At 46.9% G+C, this 17,680-nt stretch overlaps 1 protein-coding gene across 1 annotated transcript in view; it reads left to right on the forward strand.

Annotated features, from left to right (window-relative positions):
* The first annotated feature begins 400 nt into the window (after positions 1-400).
* Aldh7A1 (aldehyde dehydrogenase 7 family member A1) overlaps positions 401-17,680 on the forward strand; it is a 102,603-nt gene continuing 85,323 nt past the window's right edge. Inside the window, exon 1 of the mRNA XM_065425252.2 lies at positions 401-642. Within this exon, the coding sequence (XP_065281324.1) occupies positions 457-642 (186 nt within the window). The 5' untranslated portion in view covers positions 401-456. The remainder of the gene's footprint in view (positions 643-17,680) is intronic.

Consider the following 17,680-nt stretch of genomic DNA (forward strand, 5'->3'; position numbering starts at 1 on the left):
TTCGCTTGCAGCGCCTTGGCAAAATTTTTCCACACGCGGCACCTCAGCGAGAGTGCCGTTCGGTCCACTCGGATATAGTCTAGTACACTCTAGGCGCAGGTGCAGTGTTACAGTGTACTAGAATACTGTAGCAGTGTCTAGGCACTGTAGTGCAGGTGAAGGAAAAGCAGCCGGCAGTTGGTTAGACAGCCGGCGCGCGCAAATCTTGGAGTCCATGGATCAGTGACCGCCACTGGGACGTGTACTGCACAATAATATCCAGAACAGCAACGTAACTGCAGCAGACAGCATGATAACTACAGTACTTAAAATTTAGCGCGTTTTATTTTTTATTATGTGTGAAAATTCTTGTGAGATGTTTTTGATGCGGCGTTGGTTTCTGCAGTGCTGCCATGCCTCCGCGAATCATTTCGCGGGTTTTGAGGGCTCTTTACTCAACGTAGTATAGTGGGCGTGATGTGGCTGCTGCTAGTCCGTCGTGGCGTTAAGTTTACTGCTGCTTCGAGAGTCATTGGTAGTACTTCGGGTAGGAGAATGGCGTCGTTTCTGATCGACGAAGCCGAGTACTCATTTCTCAAAGACCTCGGCCTGTCGAAGAAGAATTTCGGAGTGTACGACGGGCAGTGGCGAGGTAGCGGTCAGGTGAGCTCACATGACCTCTCTGGAGGTCGCCTCTGATAAGCGCACGTGCGCTACACGCCGCCGTGAGCGTGGACTTTAAGGCAGAAACTTTGGGTCGTGCATTCCTGCTTATTCTATTTTGCATGCTTAGTCCGTTCTAAGTCTCAAGGTAAAAACTGTTGTAAAAAGTGAGTCACCCTTGCATACGCTGATAGTATGAAGGCGAGAGCCTGCACGCTCTCGATACATTTATTAAATTACTTGACATTGTCATTCGAATGTGTTGTTACTTTCTGTGACTCGTTTACTCCCGCCAGTGGTTGTGGGTGGCACCATCCATATTGGTGCCATTGAATTTTGGTGCCTTAACGCCGGTCAGTCGATTTTTGTGTCCATGAGCCATTTCGCCTTAATAACCGAACCTACATTGCTTCTGCGAAAAACGTCAGATTACTCGAATCTAAAACCTGATCTGGTGTGTGGCACAGTGCTTTAAATATGTGCTCAGCGTTTTCACACATTAAATTTCCGTTGCACTTCCGAGGAAATCCTGGCGTCTGTGCTAGTCCTGCATCCTTCATATTCAGTGGGGCGTCAGTCAGAATTTCTAAGCGGCATTTCAAGATAAGCGCAAGTGAATCAACACACGTCGCTGGCAGTGCGTGTGACGAGCAGAGGGTCGAGGAAGAAGCACTAAGTGTTGCCGTTCGGTAGACAAGAAAACGAGCGAAAACTGAAATGAAAAGCAGCCAAGTTGTTTAGTATCGCGTGAAATTCGTCGCCATTATTAAAGAAAAGAAATACTATCTGAATTACCGAGCATGGTGTCAGCGCGCACAGGCAAACATTAACATTTCCTACTCGATGACTGCGGACACTCGCTGTCAAGGCGCTGGCATGAGGAATTCGCGGCAGCAGCCGCGAACGAAGTGTCTTCGTGCAGCCTATCGCTTAAACGCAAACTGAGCAGTCAGAACACAGCGCACGCAAAGCTAGAGCGGTTGGCCTACCTACACTGTGCCCCCAAACACAAGTTTTACACCTCATGTAACGAAGATTCATTCTAGCATTTGTAGGTCAATAGGCATATTGTTTAAAATTAGATACTTTGTTCCTACTTGGTTGAAACTCCGCCTGTATTATGCTTTAATTCAGTCTCATCTTAGCTATTGCCTGTTGGTATGGGGGACTACATTCCAATCAAACTTGGATCGATTGATATGTCTCCAAAAACGAGCAGTTCGCTGTGTTGAGAACCTTGGACCCCGCGATCACACGGCACCTTTCTTCATAAAGCATGCACTTTTAAGAATTAATCAACTGTACGAACTTAAGCTCGCTATATACATACGAGGTGAACTCGAGAAAAATTCACTCATTTTTTATCAAAACCACCTCTCAAGTTACACCCAATACAATTTCAGGCATGACCATATTAGAGTTCCATTTTGCAGGACGAACTACGGTAAAAAACAATTAGCATACTTAGTCCCCTCCTTCATAAATGCACATCCTAACACGATCACTATCGCGCAAAACTTCAGATCATTAAACTGCTTTAAAAGTGCCATGAAAAAATATTTGCTTTCCCTTTCTGATTGACATTGTGCTAATTGGTGTTTTGTGTGTCTTATGTACAATTATTTTAAGTGCGTTTCATTTTGTGCTTGTATATATATATATATATATATATATATATATATATATATATATATATATATATATATATATATATATATATATATATATGTATAGTTTTTTTGTGTTTATATTACTCTGTTGATCCTAAACGGTTTCTGCTTAGAAAGTTGTATAGTTATTGTTGTATTTAATGCACGTATGTTTGCAATGTATGCTATGTACGTCTAATCCACGCTATTGATATGTGTGTATACTATCTGTATGTTGTATGCTACCACACTGTTGAGCAATGTATGGGTGACAGGGCCTTAGTCAGGCAGACAATGTACTGCCTTTAGCCTTGCCATCCAAGACCTTCACTGTGTCTGAATCAATGCTGAATAAAAAAAAAAAAAGCAGATCGTATTCAAGATAAAGCCCACGCAACTGTGCCATGGAACAGTATGGTGGCACCACTGGCATGGTGGTAAGGGGAGCATTCTCGCATTCTTCCCTCGTGACACCTAGTGCTTTGAGACGATGTTGTTGAGACGCTGTGCCTCTGGTCACAGCATCTGCGATCAAAGGCAGTGGCAGGCGCTGCATGGGGTTCAGAATGCGTTGCTTGAGTAAGGGCTGCTCAAAGTACCGGTTGGCTTCCGCGTACGTTGAAGGGACGGTGGTAAGGGGGAGCACCCCTCATAACAGTGCAATATAGTGCCGTGAATAGCCACCTTGCAGTGCATGGTAAACACATTCATGAATGGTAGCAAGTTGGTTCTTCATAATTTTTTTTTTATTCATTAATAGCAAACACTTCAGCAGCGCAATTTCAGGCATACAGGTGTCAGACTTCATCTTCAAAGTGTTAGTTTGAAGAGTGTGATGCTTAACAATTTTTATCCTCTAATTTCTGCATTGTCGTTGCTCATAGTGCTAATTAAATACACAGACGAAACTTGCGGACCAATCGGAGCCAGCATGGAGGCCCTGGCGTCTTCCTCATTCGCTTGCTTTGCGGATTCAGACAAACACCGGCAATTTGACGAGCTGGCCAGCTGTGCTTGCACGTAAAAAGGAAGTCAAGGCTATGAATGCACGCAATCTCGCATAAATGCTGCCCCATCTTGAATGATTGTCTTTTTTTTTTTTTTTCAATGGGGATATGTCAGCTTGACATTGTTCCATGTTGCAACTGCATCCTAGACTTTATTCTAAGAATTGTTGTCTTTGTTTGAAACGCTTGTGGTGGTAACTGGAAGCCTGTTTGAGGTTTCCTAATGGTTTGTTTTGAGGCAGTGTTCATGTGGATTGTATGTCTCCCTTCGAAATGTATGCAGTGCGTTTGAAGTGTAAGCACCCTTTCATGAAGCACCCCCTCAAAATTTATGGGCTCTTTTCAGGCGGTGTAAGGAAACGTGGATGGCTTCTGTTTTCGGAGGGTTTGAGCGCCCCTCCTCATCATGGCTTATGATGCCAAGAAAAATTATAAATCCCACATACAGTGGGAATAGGTTTAAGCAAAGCTTTCATTTATGTAGTATGAGGAACGGACACATTTTCAATGGGAAATGCCTTGTTTGGCATAAACTTGTAGAGCTGCAACACCAGAGATGCAAGAGAAACCAGTCTATAGCACACACCAGGCCAAACTTGTGCTGTCTGATGTATTTGTCATAATACTTGTTTGCATCCATAAGGCAACTTGGTAACATTCCACTGCTGTCCCATCTCTGTATATCGATGACGCCTGTCATTGCGTTTGCAAGCAAGTGTGCAGTGGCATTCAAAGCTAGTATTTGTTGTGTATCAGTGCTGCTCCATTTGGTGTTTGGCAAAATGTTCACCACTACTTCTCCCCTCTGTGCCTAGCATGTATAGATGCTTAGATGGCAACGAACAAGATGCTCAGATGGGAGCCATGGTGTAGCACCTACATATTCTAGCGTCTTCTTTCTTTTCTTTGCCTACACTGGCTGGCCGCATTTAACTTCATCATTTTCTACATCCTGCCCCACCCGAAAAGCAGTGGGCATCTCCAGGTGATGCGGGACGCGAACAGGCCTTTTAAGTATTTTGCTGTCTTGTGTTTTGATGTAACAAGCCCGTACCAATCCATCATGGCCTGGATATACTTGGAGTACTTGAGTCAGTGGCCAAAGATGTCTTTCTGTCTTCTTCCATTAAAATGACGTTGTTGACCTTCACACTTTGGTTGGAGCTTTGCGGATACTGATGCAGAGATCGTGGCCTGTGGCCAGGACAAGGTGTCGCAGAAGCTGGGGTCCGGATTAGTGAGGAATGAGTTGCCAACCAGGAAGTGTGCTGGACATACCGGCAACCATTCTCCTGCTTGCGAGTACATATAAGTCAAAGGATGGGAATTGATCAAGGCTTCCACTTCCAGCAGTAAAGTCCTTAACTCCTCACTTTCCAGACTGCTCTTCCCGAGAACTTTGCACAGAGCTGACTTGATTGACCGAATTAGCCTTTCCAACCCCACCATCGTGTGTTGGGCACTACAAAATTCTACAATATTCTATGTTTGGTGAGAAATGAAGCAAATGGAGAACCATTCATAATGCGCCCCATGTCACATCTCTGCTTGCCCTCTTGAAGGTCAACACATTGTCCGAATACACCATAAGAGGCACTCCCCTACGAGCAAGGAAAGTGTCAGACGAGAGACCTACTGTCATTTCTAGATGCACCGCTTGAGTCGTTGCGCAGGTAAAAGGCACAATGTAAACCTTTTGGCACAGAGTTTGTTTTGCTGCGCTTTGCATATAATGGGCTGACGTAGTCAATTCCCAACACTTAAAATGGACGAGACATAGTGGCTCAGTGTGTTGGTAGTGGAGCATGAGCGATGCTCTCGGGCTTGGGGCGGAATCGTTTGTAGAGAAAGCAGTTTGCAATATTTGTCATCTCCTGGTGGGTATGAATAATCTAGAGGCACTCACGAATTTGCGTCAGTATGGTTGATACTGTGCCATGTCGGGCACTACAGTGTGCTTCCGTAATACCAATCTCGTGAATTTATGATTCTGATGCAATATCGCAGAATATATTTCTTGATCATAAAGTTGCATTTTCTGTAGATGTCGACCCAGTTGATGTCATTAATCTAAGAACGAATTTAGGTCACGTAGCATGTAGTGTCTTGAGAGTGTGTCCACCAGGCAGCTGCTTGATTTCCTGGGAGGAGCCAAAATGCTGAGCTTGCTTTGTCCAAAATGCTTCGGCAATATTTTTTTTTCTACTGTTATAGGCCTGGTATGCACTGTCCGGGCACACAGTCCTTTCCACAAATCTGGATGCTAATGTCGCGACTCATAGAAGCTTGGATAAGCTGCTCTACCTTTTCACGTTTATGACATCTTCATGTTGTTCTTGTATCTGCAGAACTTTCTCTGATGCTATTTTTAGTTCAGTTTCACATTCAACTTTTGACGCAAATGGCAGTTGGTTCGGTTGGCCACGTTGTTTCAGACTGCGGCAACCAACCTGGGCCGAGCCACCAGCTGTGGTTCTCTCGCAGCAATATTGCAGATAATCCTCGTGTCAGTGAGATGGATTTTCCTCACTAGGGCAATAAAGCCATGTATCTCTATTGGTACCTTCAGCTATCTCAGCCACTCTGTTCTTGATGAGAGGTCCGAGTTCGTAGTGTTGCCCGTGAATCTAGCTCAGCACAATTGTAGAGTTCGACTACATGACATGTGAGAAACATATGGCGGCCCATGATTTCCTTAGGTACTTCAGTAGTTGCACTCCTACATCACCCATCAGTTCCAACTTTGGCAATGTCAAGGCTTTTGTAGGTGCAACGTTCGACTTTGCTACGATGAGTGCCGTAGCACAACAGCTATAAAGATCAACTGTTCTGAGGTACGTGCATGCTCCTTAAGCTCTGGGACTGACATCTACGAAGATGTGAAGTTGCGTCTTTGTGATTTCTCATGTTAATTGACGCCTGACGCATCTTCGAATCTTGATAGATCTGCGATTAGCTACTTCAGCGCACCGCTCCTTCCATGTTGCTTCATTTCCTTCGGTATTTCAGCATTCCATGGGATTTCCGAGCACCGTAACTTTTGGAATAGCAGCTTGGTGGTTACTGTGAAGGGTGAGAGAATGCCAAGGGGATCAAATATACTGGACACTGAAGTAATAGTGCTGTGGAAATCCACAAGGTGGAGAGAAGTAATTAATTAGTGGAAATGAGGCATCCACCCATTCATAGCAATTGCTACAAAGGAAACCCATATGGGTTCCTTGAAAGAAAAGCTTCGCAGTTGAAGAAAAATTTGTCCTGGTCCAGGACTCAAACCCGGGACTACTGCCTTTCCGGGGCAATCGCTCTACCGTCTGAGCTAACTAGGCAGCCAGCAGATGGCAGGGCGAGCATGAAAGAGCATGAAAGAGAACCAGGTGGAAAAGGAGCTGGTGCTGACAAATTTAAACTGGAAGAAAGCCGAAGAGAAAATTCCTAAGCGTACAACCACAGGGCTAGACGAGGTCCCCGTTAGGCTGATTAATGAATTAGGACCAAAAAGTAAGGAAGCTCTGGTGAAAGCAGTGGAAATAAACTTTAAAAGATAGACGAATACCTGACAGTTGGCGACAAAGTAGGATGAATTTAATGTATAAAGGTAAGGGGGAGAAAGATAGAATTCACTCGTATAGACCGGTGACCATTACATCGGTAATATACAGGTTAGCAATGCAGGCAATCAAATTAAAGCTGCAAGCATGGGCAGAGAATAATGGCATTTTGGGGGGAACTTCAGAATGGCTTCAGAATAGGCAGGCCTTTAAATGGTAACTTATGTGCTCTTACTCAGTATTGAAATATCAAAAGTAGAAAGCAGACCTTTATAGTGGCCTTTTTAGACATTACAGGAGCCTATGACAACGTCGACCGCAACATTTTGTGGGATATTCTGGAAGGGGAAGGCTTAGGTGACGATTGTCTACAGCTTTTGAGAGAGATTTACCTAGAAAATACCGTTTGTGTAGAATGGGAAGGGATGAAGAGCGAGTAGAAAGTTCATATCAACAGGGGACCGAGGCAGGGGTGCCCTTTATCCCCACTGCTGTTTATAATGTACATGGTGAAGATGGAGAGGGCTCTAGAAGGAAGTAATATCGACTTTAATATCTCATACAAACAGGCGGCTACAGTAGTAGAGCAGCAGCTTCCAGATTTATTTTATGCGGATGACATAGTCTTGCTAGCTAACAAGGAAAGTGATTTGCAACGTCTGGCTTTCTTTGGACATCTGTGGACTTCTCTGTGGACAGGAAGGCAACAATTTAGGTTTGACATTTAGTGTTAGAAAATCAGGTGTTATGGTAATATGCAATGAAAACAGTGAACAGACAGCGGCGATACAGGGCCAGGAAATACCTTGTGTAACAGAATATAAATACATTGGTATATGGATAAACGAAGGCAATATACCGTATTTGCTCGATTCTAAGCTCCCCCTTTTCTTCATGATCACGATGCCCAAAGTGGGGGGGGTGCTTAGATTCGAAAAATCTAGAATGACCCTTCCCCCCTCCCCCTTTTCGCTGCGACATCACGACGAGACGGGTGTGAGAAATAACATTTTATTTTGCAAACATCTGAAAGAAAGATCGGCGCAGACAGTGAGCCCACCACTTGTGTCGGATGCTTAGTCACTATCACTGCCACTCACGAGTCCGCCCCGCTCTGCAGTCCGGCTGTGCGGTAAGATCGCACCGCGGACGCCATTCCACCTCGGGACTCCGACGGCTCCGGCTCGATGACAGAGCGAGCAAGCGCGCTTGGCGGTCTTGGCTACGCGCTCTTCCTAACAAATAGGGGGGTGCTTAGATTCGCATGCAAACTTTTTTCCCCAATTTTTTCGCGACAATAGAGGGGGGGTGCTAAGTATCGCGAAAATACGGTATAATGGAAACACAGGAAAAAACAATAACAGTGAAGGGGATGATAAATGGCAGCCATAAGAAAGCACAGAGCACTATGGGGATACAATAAGTACAAGGTGCTCCGAGGTCTGTGGAAAGGTGTAATGGTTCCAGGACTTTTGGAAATGCGGTCGTTTGCTTTAAATCAGGGTTACAATCGGGACTCGATGGGAACCAAAGGTCGGTGGATCACCTCTCATTGGGCGCTCACGGGAAGACTACAAATGAAGCTGTGCACGGTGATGTGGGCTGGACTAGTTTTGAAGTGAGGGAAGCTCGCAGTAAAATTGAGTATGAAGAACGACTGAGGAATGCGGAAGAAAGTAAATGGTCTGGGAGAGTGTTAAGGTATTTGTGCAGGAAAAACATTGATTCACAGGGGAGAAAAAGAACTAGGAAGCTTACCAGCAAGGATGTGGCCTGTAGGGCAGGCAACACAGCAACAAAGAACGTCAAGCAGAAAGTCAGAGAGGCTGAAATAATCTGATAGGTGGCGGCAATGGAAGAGAAATCTGCCATAAGTAACTACTTAAGAGGAAAAAACGAAATTAGGAAAGAAACAATTTGATAGCTCAAAGGGAAGGTCATTACTTTTCAAAGTGAGATCGGGGTGCCTTAGAACACGCACCTATAAAGCGAGATATACGAAGGAAGAAGCATGTGCTTGCAGTGGTAAAGCTAGGGAGACTATGGAGCATGTTTTATTATAATGTGAAGACGTCTACCCAGCGGTCGATTCAGGCACCACTGGCTTCCTTGAAGCCCTTGGGTTCAGCGAGAGCAGTGGAAAAGTAAACATGTCCGCAATAAGGATTAGTAAGAGGTGATTGGACGATTGGTGGAATAAAAGTAGGGAAACAACAAAAAACGGAGACGTACAAAAGAACAGATTGCAATAGCGGATCAGAAAATTTGGTTGTGGGAGTTCATAGTGTTTTTTTTTTTCTTTTTTCATGGTTTAACCTAGGTAGGGCATTAGGCAATATAATGCCAAGAGCTTGGTGGCGCAACCCACCGCCCGGTTCCAAAGGGTACGCTCATAACATCCATCCATCCATCCATGTCAACAACTCGAAGCAAAGGCAAGAGTTTGACGTAATAGTTCTGCGGAAACTAGCAATTACTTCTTTCCACCTTGTGGGTTTCCGCAGAACTGTTACGTCAAACTCTTGCCTTTGCTTCGAGTTGTTGGCAAATTCGACTTTGCCCTGCCATCTCCTGGTTGCCTGACTAGCTCAGATGGTAGAGCGTTCGCCCCGGAAAGGCGGTGGCCCAGTGTTCGAGTCCTGGACCAGGATGAATTTTTCTTCAACTGCTATCGCTTGAGCCGTTGGCACTTAGGCGCACGTGTGAAAGGATTATAATGTTGCACAAAATTGCACATGCTTATGTCATTGTCGACGTACCTGTGACATTTGTTAGCTCCTTGTCACATGTAGCACGAAGAGCCAATTCTTTGAATATTGTTCACTTAGATGGCTTAATTTTTCTTTCTTTCCATTTCCTATTGAATTCTCGAATAACCTACATACTCATCTCCGAAAATTGCCACATGAGCGTTTTGTAGACAAAGTTCGTTTACATGTGACATGTTGATTGTATGTTGTCTTGACGTACTTACCTACTCCTGCTATGTCTCAACTCTGAGACAGCAGTATTTGTAAATAAATAAATAATTTCTTCCATGTCTTGTATGGTTATATTTCTAGGGCAGGGTGGTAGCTCATTTGATACTTTCAAGGAAAAAACTGAGGTGATGAAGTTATTAAAGGAATTGGCTTTATTATTATTTCATCATTTAGCTCAAGCGGTTGAATAGACCCTATCTTTCTGGTTACGTCTGACATGCTTCCAGAATTCCTTCGAGGTGATTTGCAACCACGTGTTAAAAAACTAAAAAAATATCCGCTTTGCTTCTATCGTTTTCTTTTGCAATCCCTTGGTAATAGCTTGCAGTCTTTCCTTCAATAAGGAAGTTTCTTTTTCATATATTCTTTGCGTTTCAAATACAAGAGAATGTAATGTTGCATTTAACCAGGGCTTGCTTCTAAAACGCTGGGCTGTCTGAACCCATGATGGTATATAGTGGTCTCCTAGCTCCAAAATTTTCGTTTTAAATGATACCCATAAATCGTTCACACTGGAAGTTTCTGAAAGCAATTCATAATTTATTAAATATTCTTTTAGTGCAGAGCCTATACCTGTAACATTGGCTTGTGTGTAATTGTACATCTTTCGGTCAGTGTAGAATTTTCCTTTGACATAGGTTATGTCAAAACATAAATCGAGGTTACCCAATTGGGCCGATTTGTTGCAGATAAGTCCTAAACGTTACTTTTTCTTGTTGTCCGAGTCAACATGTGTTAGATGAAACATTTTTACTATATTCATAATTTCTTTTGATGACCCTGAAAGGTGAGAACTTTGACTACAAAGTCTCGTGGAACGTATGCGCCAAACGTCTCAAATAGCTTGCCAGCTTTAGCATGAGGGGAGTACGCGTGCGATTGTACACTGCTGGTTAGAGCATTGAGCTGCTCTGCTCAAAGGCAGAGGTTTTATTTCGCTGTCAGTAATTCGTTTATTACAGAGGTCCGAAATGTGGCAAGACATGAAAGACCTACTTGCCTACCAACCTCCTGCCAAGTTCCTGACATGAGGCAAAGAATGCTTTGCATTAAAACAAATAAGTGTGTAGTGCTGACACAGAGCAGAACTCGGTACACATTGTGTGACATGTTAAGCAAGATGGGCCAAGATGTCTGTTGAATACAACTTTTTCTGAGGATCTTCGAATAGTAAAATTTCCTTATTAAATCAAACACGAATATTCAAAGGAAGAAAACAACCTCGCATTACTGAATCAAATATAAAATACTTTCACATTTCTAAACAAAGTGAAACAAGATTTATATGGAGGCTGTATCATGAAGTAAACTTATTTTGAATTATTTGATACATACGTGTAAAGTGGTAAAAAAAATATTTGTTTGCCAAACATTGAGACAACAAATTTGTATATCATAGGCTGCTTTAGTGAGGCAGCCTTGCTGAATGACTGTCGCTTATCAAGCAGTAGTTATTTGGCCCGTGCATTCACGCAGACTGGTGCCCCTGTGCAACAAGATACCTGGGTTTCTTGCAGGTGAATCATTCGGAACAGTCCTGTCTTTCGCATCTCTGGCTCCGTCGAGTCTCCAATGAGTGTGTTTATCTCATATTCAAACAGAAACGAATATTCAACAATATTGTTACGTATTAAGACGCAGACGAAAAGCTATGTACAAATATATTTACAAGGAAAATACGCTGCGCTTGGCCAAGAGGCGACAGCCCGCGCAAGCTTCTAACCGTCGTCGTCGTCTTCACACCGCTGGCCTTTCGTGATCGCACATATTGTGCCGTAGCACTACCCCCGGCTGCAAAAGCGCCGTCCCGGAGCGACTAAAGATCGGACTCGGAAGCAGTGTAGTAGGCCTTGAGCCTACTGACGTGTACGACATCACTAGATGCCTCAGGAGAGGACGAGGTTGAGCCCACAGGAGCAATTTCGTAAGTCACAGGCGTCACCTGGCGCAGCACGCGGTAGGGCCCTGTGTATCGTGAAAGAAGCTTCTCTGAAAGTCCGACGTGACGAGAGGGCGACCACAGGAGCACGAGTGCACCAGGTGAAAACTGTACGTCACGATGGCGGGCGTTGTACTGACACTGCCGAGTGGTCTGTGAGGCCGTAAGTCGAGCACGGGCAAGCTGGCGTGCATGGTCGGCGAGGGCGATGGCGTCGCGCGCATACTCGCTTGTTGAGACCGCAGCAGGAGGAAGTGCCGTGTCTAGGGGCAAGGTAGGTTCGCGACCGTACAGTAGATAAAAGGGAGAAAATCCGGCGGTGTCGTGCCGGGAAGAATTGTACGCAAATGTTACGTAAGGAAGGGCAATGTCCCAGTCGTGGTGGTCCTTGGAAACGTACTTGGCTAGCATATCGGTAAGAGTACGGTTTAACCGCTCTGTCAGGCCATTGGTTTGAGGATGGTATGAAGTAGTCAGTTTGTGTTGAATGGAACAGGAACGCACAATGTCAGCGATAACTTTCGAGAGGAAGTTTCGACCACGGTCAGTAAGCAGCTGTCGCGGGGCGCCATGAAGCAAGATAATGTCACGCAAGAGAAAGTCCGCGACGTCAGTGGCGCAGCTGGTAGGGAGAGCCCGAGTGATAGCGTATCGGGTGGCGTAATCAGTCGCGACGGCTACCCATTTGTTCCCAGAGGATGACGTGGGAAAGGGACTGAGCAGGTCTAATCCAACACGAAAGAACGGTTCCACAGGGACGGGGATCGGCTGGAGATGACCGGCAGGTAGCACCTGAGGTGTCTTCCAACGCTGGCAGGGATCACAGGCAGCAACATAGCGTCGAACGGAGCGAGCGAGACCAGGCCAATAGAAGCGGCGGCGGACGCGGTCGTACGTGCGGGTTACCCCAAGATGTCCTGCAGTGGGTGCGTCATGCATCTCAAAGAGCACAGTCTGTCATAGATGTTGTGGCACAACAAGAAGAAGATCAGGGAGGAAGCTCCTTCGGTACAGAATGCCGCCCTGGAGGACATATCGGCGAACGGATGCGTCGGTAGGTGTAGAGCGCAGACGCTCGACGAGTACTCGCAGTGATAGGTCTCGGTACTGCTCATCGGCGATATTAGCGAAGGCAGACACAGAGAAAATGCCGTCGGCGGTACTACTGTCGGCGTCGTCAGGCTCGTCTACCGGGTAGCGAGACAGGCAGTCAGCGTCCTTGTGTAGTCGGCCAGATTTGTAGGTGACAGAGAACGAATATTCTTGGAGGCGTAAGGCCCAGCGACCAAGTCTTCCTGAAGGGTCTTTCAATGAGCATAACCAACAAAGCGCGTGATGGTCTGTGACAACGGAAAAGGATCGGCCATATAAGTATGGGCAGAATTTCGCAACCGCCCAAACTAGGGCCAGACACTCACGTTCAGTGATGGAATAGTTGCGCTCCGCGGGTGAGAGGAGCCTGCTGGCGTAAGCGATAACACGGTCGTGGCCACGCTGGCGTTGTGCCAGGACTGCTCCAATTCCGTGACCGCTGGCATCAGTACGGACTTCGGTAGGCGCAGAAGGATCGAAATGGGCCAGAACGGGAAGCGTTGTGAGAATGTCGATTAGATGAGAGAATGCAGAGGCCTCGTTATCGCCCCACTGGAAAGGAGAGTCTTTTTTCAAAAGGTCGGTTAGTGGTCGTGCTATGGCGGCGAAATTCCTCACGAAACGGCGGAAGTACGAACAAAGGCCGATGAAGCTGCGCACATCCTTGACACACTTCGGAACAGGGAAGTGCGCAACAGCATGGATCTTGCTTGGGTCCGGTTGCACTCCGTTCGCGTCAACGAGATGTCCAAGGACGGTAATCTGGCGACGGCCGAATTGGCACTTCGATGCGTTGAGTTGCAGACCGGCTCGCCGAAAAACGTCCAGGACTGCTGACAGGCGCTCGAGGTGCGTAGCGAACGTTGGGGAGAATACGATAACGTCGTCCAAGTAGCACAAGCATGTGGACCATTTGAAACCGTGAAGAAGGGAGTCCATCATGCGTTCAAAAGTGGCAGGAGCGTTACATAGGCCGAACGGCATCACCTTGAATTGATAAAGACCGTCGGGTGTTACAAAGTCAGTCTTCTCGCGGTCGAGATCGTCCACGGCAATCTGCCAATAGCCGGAGCGAAGGTCAATAGAGGAGAAATAGCGAGCACCGTGGAGGCAGTCAAGGGCGTCATCAATCCGAGGTAGGGGATACACGTCCTTTTTGGTAACCCTGTTAAGGTGCCGATAATCCACGCAAAAGCGCCATGAGCCATCCTTCTTTTTTACCAGCACAACCGGTGACGCCCAAGGACTACATGACGGTTCAATAATGTTCTTGGCAAGCATTTTGCGAACTTCTGCGTGAATAACTTGACGCTCAGCTGGGGACACTCGATACGGGCGGCGATGAATAGGAGGGGCATCGCCGGTATTAATGCGATGTTTGACAGCTGTAGTTTGGGCCAAAGGACGGTCGTTAAAGTAAAAAATATCGTGGTAGGAAAACAGAACGCGGTAGAGTTCACAAGCGTGCTCAGAGGGCAAGTCGGGGGCAATCATTTTCCGTAAGTCAGCGATGGTACAATTTGTCGACTGCGATGGTAGAGGAGTATCGGATGAAGTGTCGTCTACTGCAATGGATGCTACTGAGTGATCCTCGAATGAACATAGCTGGGCCAAAGACATCCCACGTGGCAGCACTTGTGTCGTCAAGCCAAAGTTGACCACTCGCAGGCAGACGCAATTCGCCGTAATAGATAAAACTGTATGGGGTACTGTGATCCCGTGTGTAAGGAGGACGTCTTGCATAGGAGCCGCGATGTAGTGACCGTCGGGGACTGGTGGGGATGACACTAGGTCAACGTACGTCAGTGCCGAAGGTGGCAAGCGAACGAAGTCGGCGGAACTTAGGCGACTGGGGTGGGGTTCAGCAGGATCCAGAACAGGCAGGTCAAGGCGGAGAGTACTGGCGGAACAGTCGATGAGAGCAGAATGTGCAGAGAGGAAGTCTAAGCCGAGGATGATGTCGTGGGGACAGTGGGCGATGACTGTGAATAGCACGATTGTTGAGCGATCGGCGAAGGAGACGCGGGCGGTACACATACCAATTACGGGGGCTGATCCGCCATCGGCGACACGGACAACAGGCGTCGTGGCGGGCGTGATAATTTTCTTGAGCCGGTTACGAAGGTCAGCGCTCATTACGGACAAATGCGCTCCAGTGTCTATGAGAGCAGACACAGAAACACCGTCGACTTGCACGTCAAGAAGGTTCAGATGAGTGGGCAAAGTCAGTAGAGGATTTGGCGGCGTAGGGAGCAATGCAGCGTAACCTCGAGGCGCTGCATCGTCTAGTTTTCCGGCTGGGAGTGGCGTCCGAAGGGAGTCGGCGAGTAGGAGCGACGGGGCTGGGGAGAGCGAGATTGTCGTCGTTGGGGCGAAGGCGAACGAGAATAGGGGCGGTTCGTTGCAGGAGAATCAGTGGCAGCATTATCGGAGCGTGCGGCATAGGGACGAGAAGGGCCACCTGAGGGGCGAGAGTAGGCAGTATAAGTAGACCGGATCGGGGAACTCCAGCGACTACGACAGTACCGAGAAATGTGCCCGATTCGATGGCAGTGGAAACAAATAGGCTTGTCGTCAGCAGTGCGCCATTCAGATGGGTTGCGGAAAGGTGGTGGGTAAGAAGATGCGGGACGGGGCGAAATCGAAGAAGCCGGGCGGGTATCAGGGCGATGGGCCGAGCAGATGGTGTGAAGACCCATGTTTTCAAACTCCTGGCGGACAACTGCCTGGATCAGTGAGACCGTGACTGCAGATGTGTTGGTGGGACTGGAGTCGAAGGCAGCCGGATAGGCGGCCTCGATCTCACGCCGGACGATCCTGGTAACATCGGCAGTGTTGTTGGGACGAGGAGCGTCGGCACAGGAAGATGTCGCTGGGGTGTTGGGCAGACGGGCAAACTGCTGGTCAATACGTCGGCTTTTGGCGAGTTCCAGGTGGCGGCACTCTTTTATAACAGCATCCACCGTGGCTACGTTGTTGCAAACGAGCAAGTTGAAGGCGTCATCGGCAATGCCTTTGAGGATGTGGGAAACCTTGTCTGACTCAGTCATGTGGGTGTCAACTTTGCGGCACAGAGCCAAGACGTCCTGAATGTACGTGACATAGGGCTCTGTTGACGTCTGCACACGGCCGGAAAGCGCCTTCTGCGCGGCAAGTTGTTGACCGTAGGGGTTGCCGAACAAGTCTCGAAGCTGTGTCTTAAGTGAATCCCAGCTGGTGAGCTCATCTTCGTGCGTGCGATACCAAACTCGAGGTGTGCCACCGAGGTAAAAGACTACGTTGGCGAGCATAATAGTAGGGTCCCACCGGTTATTGCGGCTGACGTGTTCATACAGGCTGATCCAGTCATCGACGTCTTCCCCATCGTGGCCCGAGAATACGCCAGGATCACGGGGAGCGGGGAGAGTGATGTAGGTCGGCGTAGTGGCAGCAGGTGTCGGAGCCGGCGGAGTCGGGTTGTCGTCACCGGGAGCCATGAAGGAAGGCTCGACGTACCGTCCAATGCGAAGCTCCGTGACGAGGTACAGGGAACGTCCACCTCCACCAGATATGTTACGTATTAAGATGCAGACGAAAAGCTATGTACAAATATATTTACAAGGAAAATACGCTGCGCTTGGCCAAGAGGCGACAGCCCGCGCAAGCTTCTAACCGTCGTCGTCTTCACACCGCTGGCCTTTCGTGATCGCACATATTGTGCCGTAGCAATATCAAACAGTGAATTCTCGAATTAAACACAGATTAAATAGCAAGGGCTATTATTTCTTTATTTTATTGTATTTAAGGAAATACCATCAGTCTGAATGCCAGGGCTTCATATCCTAAATTTTGAATTTTCACACATTCCATTACGAGACATGTTTTTTTCCTGGATTTCTCCATAGCGCTCACGCAAACTGCCTCAAAACAGGGATGCCATGTAAATGTTACAGAAAGAGCTTACAATTACATAAATTTGTAATCTGCTTATTAATATCAGAGCACCACAAAACAGTCTACATACCCTCTTTATTGAGTTGTCTACATCTGTGCTTTATCGTGGAGAACCAGAGATTAAGTACAAATTGCAATAAACATATAAACATAAACAAATGCCTCGATCACAAGTGGTATCCTAGACGACGCAACATCAGCGACGATCTATCAATGCACACTGACTATGCGCAAAGTGTACGGTTGAGTGAGCCAATTGTGGCGAACCACACGACAATTCTCATGGCAGTTACGCTGCGTGTATCGCTGAATAGATGCACGAAACGACTGCTCCCATAGGATTTAAGCTACAAGACCCTATGCTTAACCTGTGCCTCCAAAATGTTTCGGCTCAGTTACGATGGCTCTGAGACAATGGAAAAAAATATCAGTTTGATTTGGTTCTGCTGCTGTCCAGTTCAGTTTGACACCCTGGTAAGAACACTGCAAAAGTCATAAAAAGCTGCCAAGTGCATGCTGCAAATGTACATTTACACTTTAAAGTGAAAGCATTTGCATTTAAATACCTGTGAGGCTGATTCTTGGGCTAGTTGGTATGGTTGACTCATAATGGCAAAGCCTTTAGCGCAATTCTGCAAATCCAATAGTGCTGTCCTGTGTCTCTGTCACGTCCCTGTCTTTTTGAATGCGCTTGTAACAAAGAAGAGTAGCCGCCTGCGCCATAGCACCATCGCTACCGGCATGAGCTCGTGGTTGCTGTCTTTCGCCGAACGCTTGTGACAGGTACCCGTTCGCGCCAGTTGCTAATAAATCTCTTAGCAAGTGGTGGACGTGCTGGGTTTCGACCACCCTGGAACTTCGGAGTCGCACTCTACCCCCCATCATG

Source organism: Dermacentor albipictus, chromosome 2, assembly GCF_038994185.2.
Source record: "Dermacentor albipictus isolate Rhodes 1998 colony chromosome 2, USDA_Dalb.pri_finalv2, whole genome shotgun sequence".
NCBI lineage: Eukaryota > Metazoa > Arthropoda > Arachnida > Ixodida > Ixodidae > Dermacentor > Dermacentor albipictus.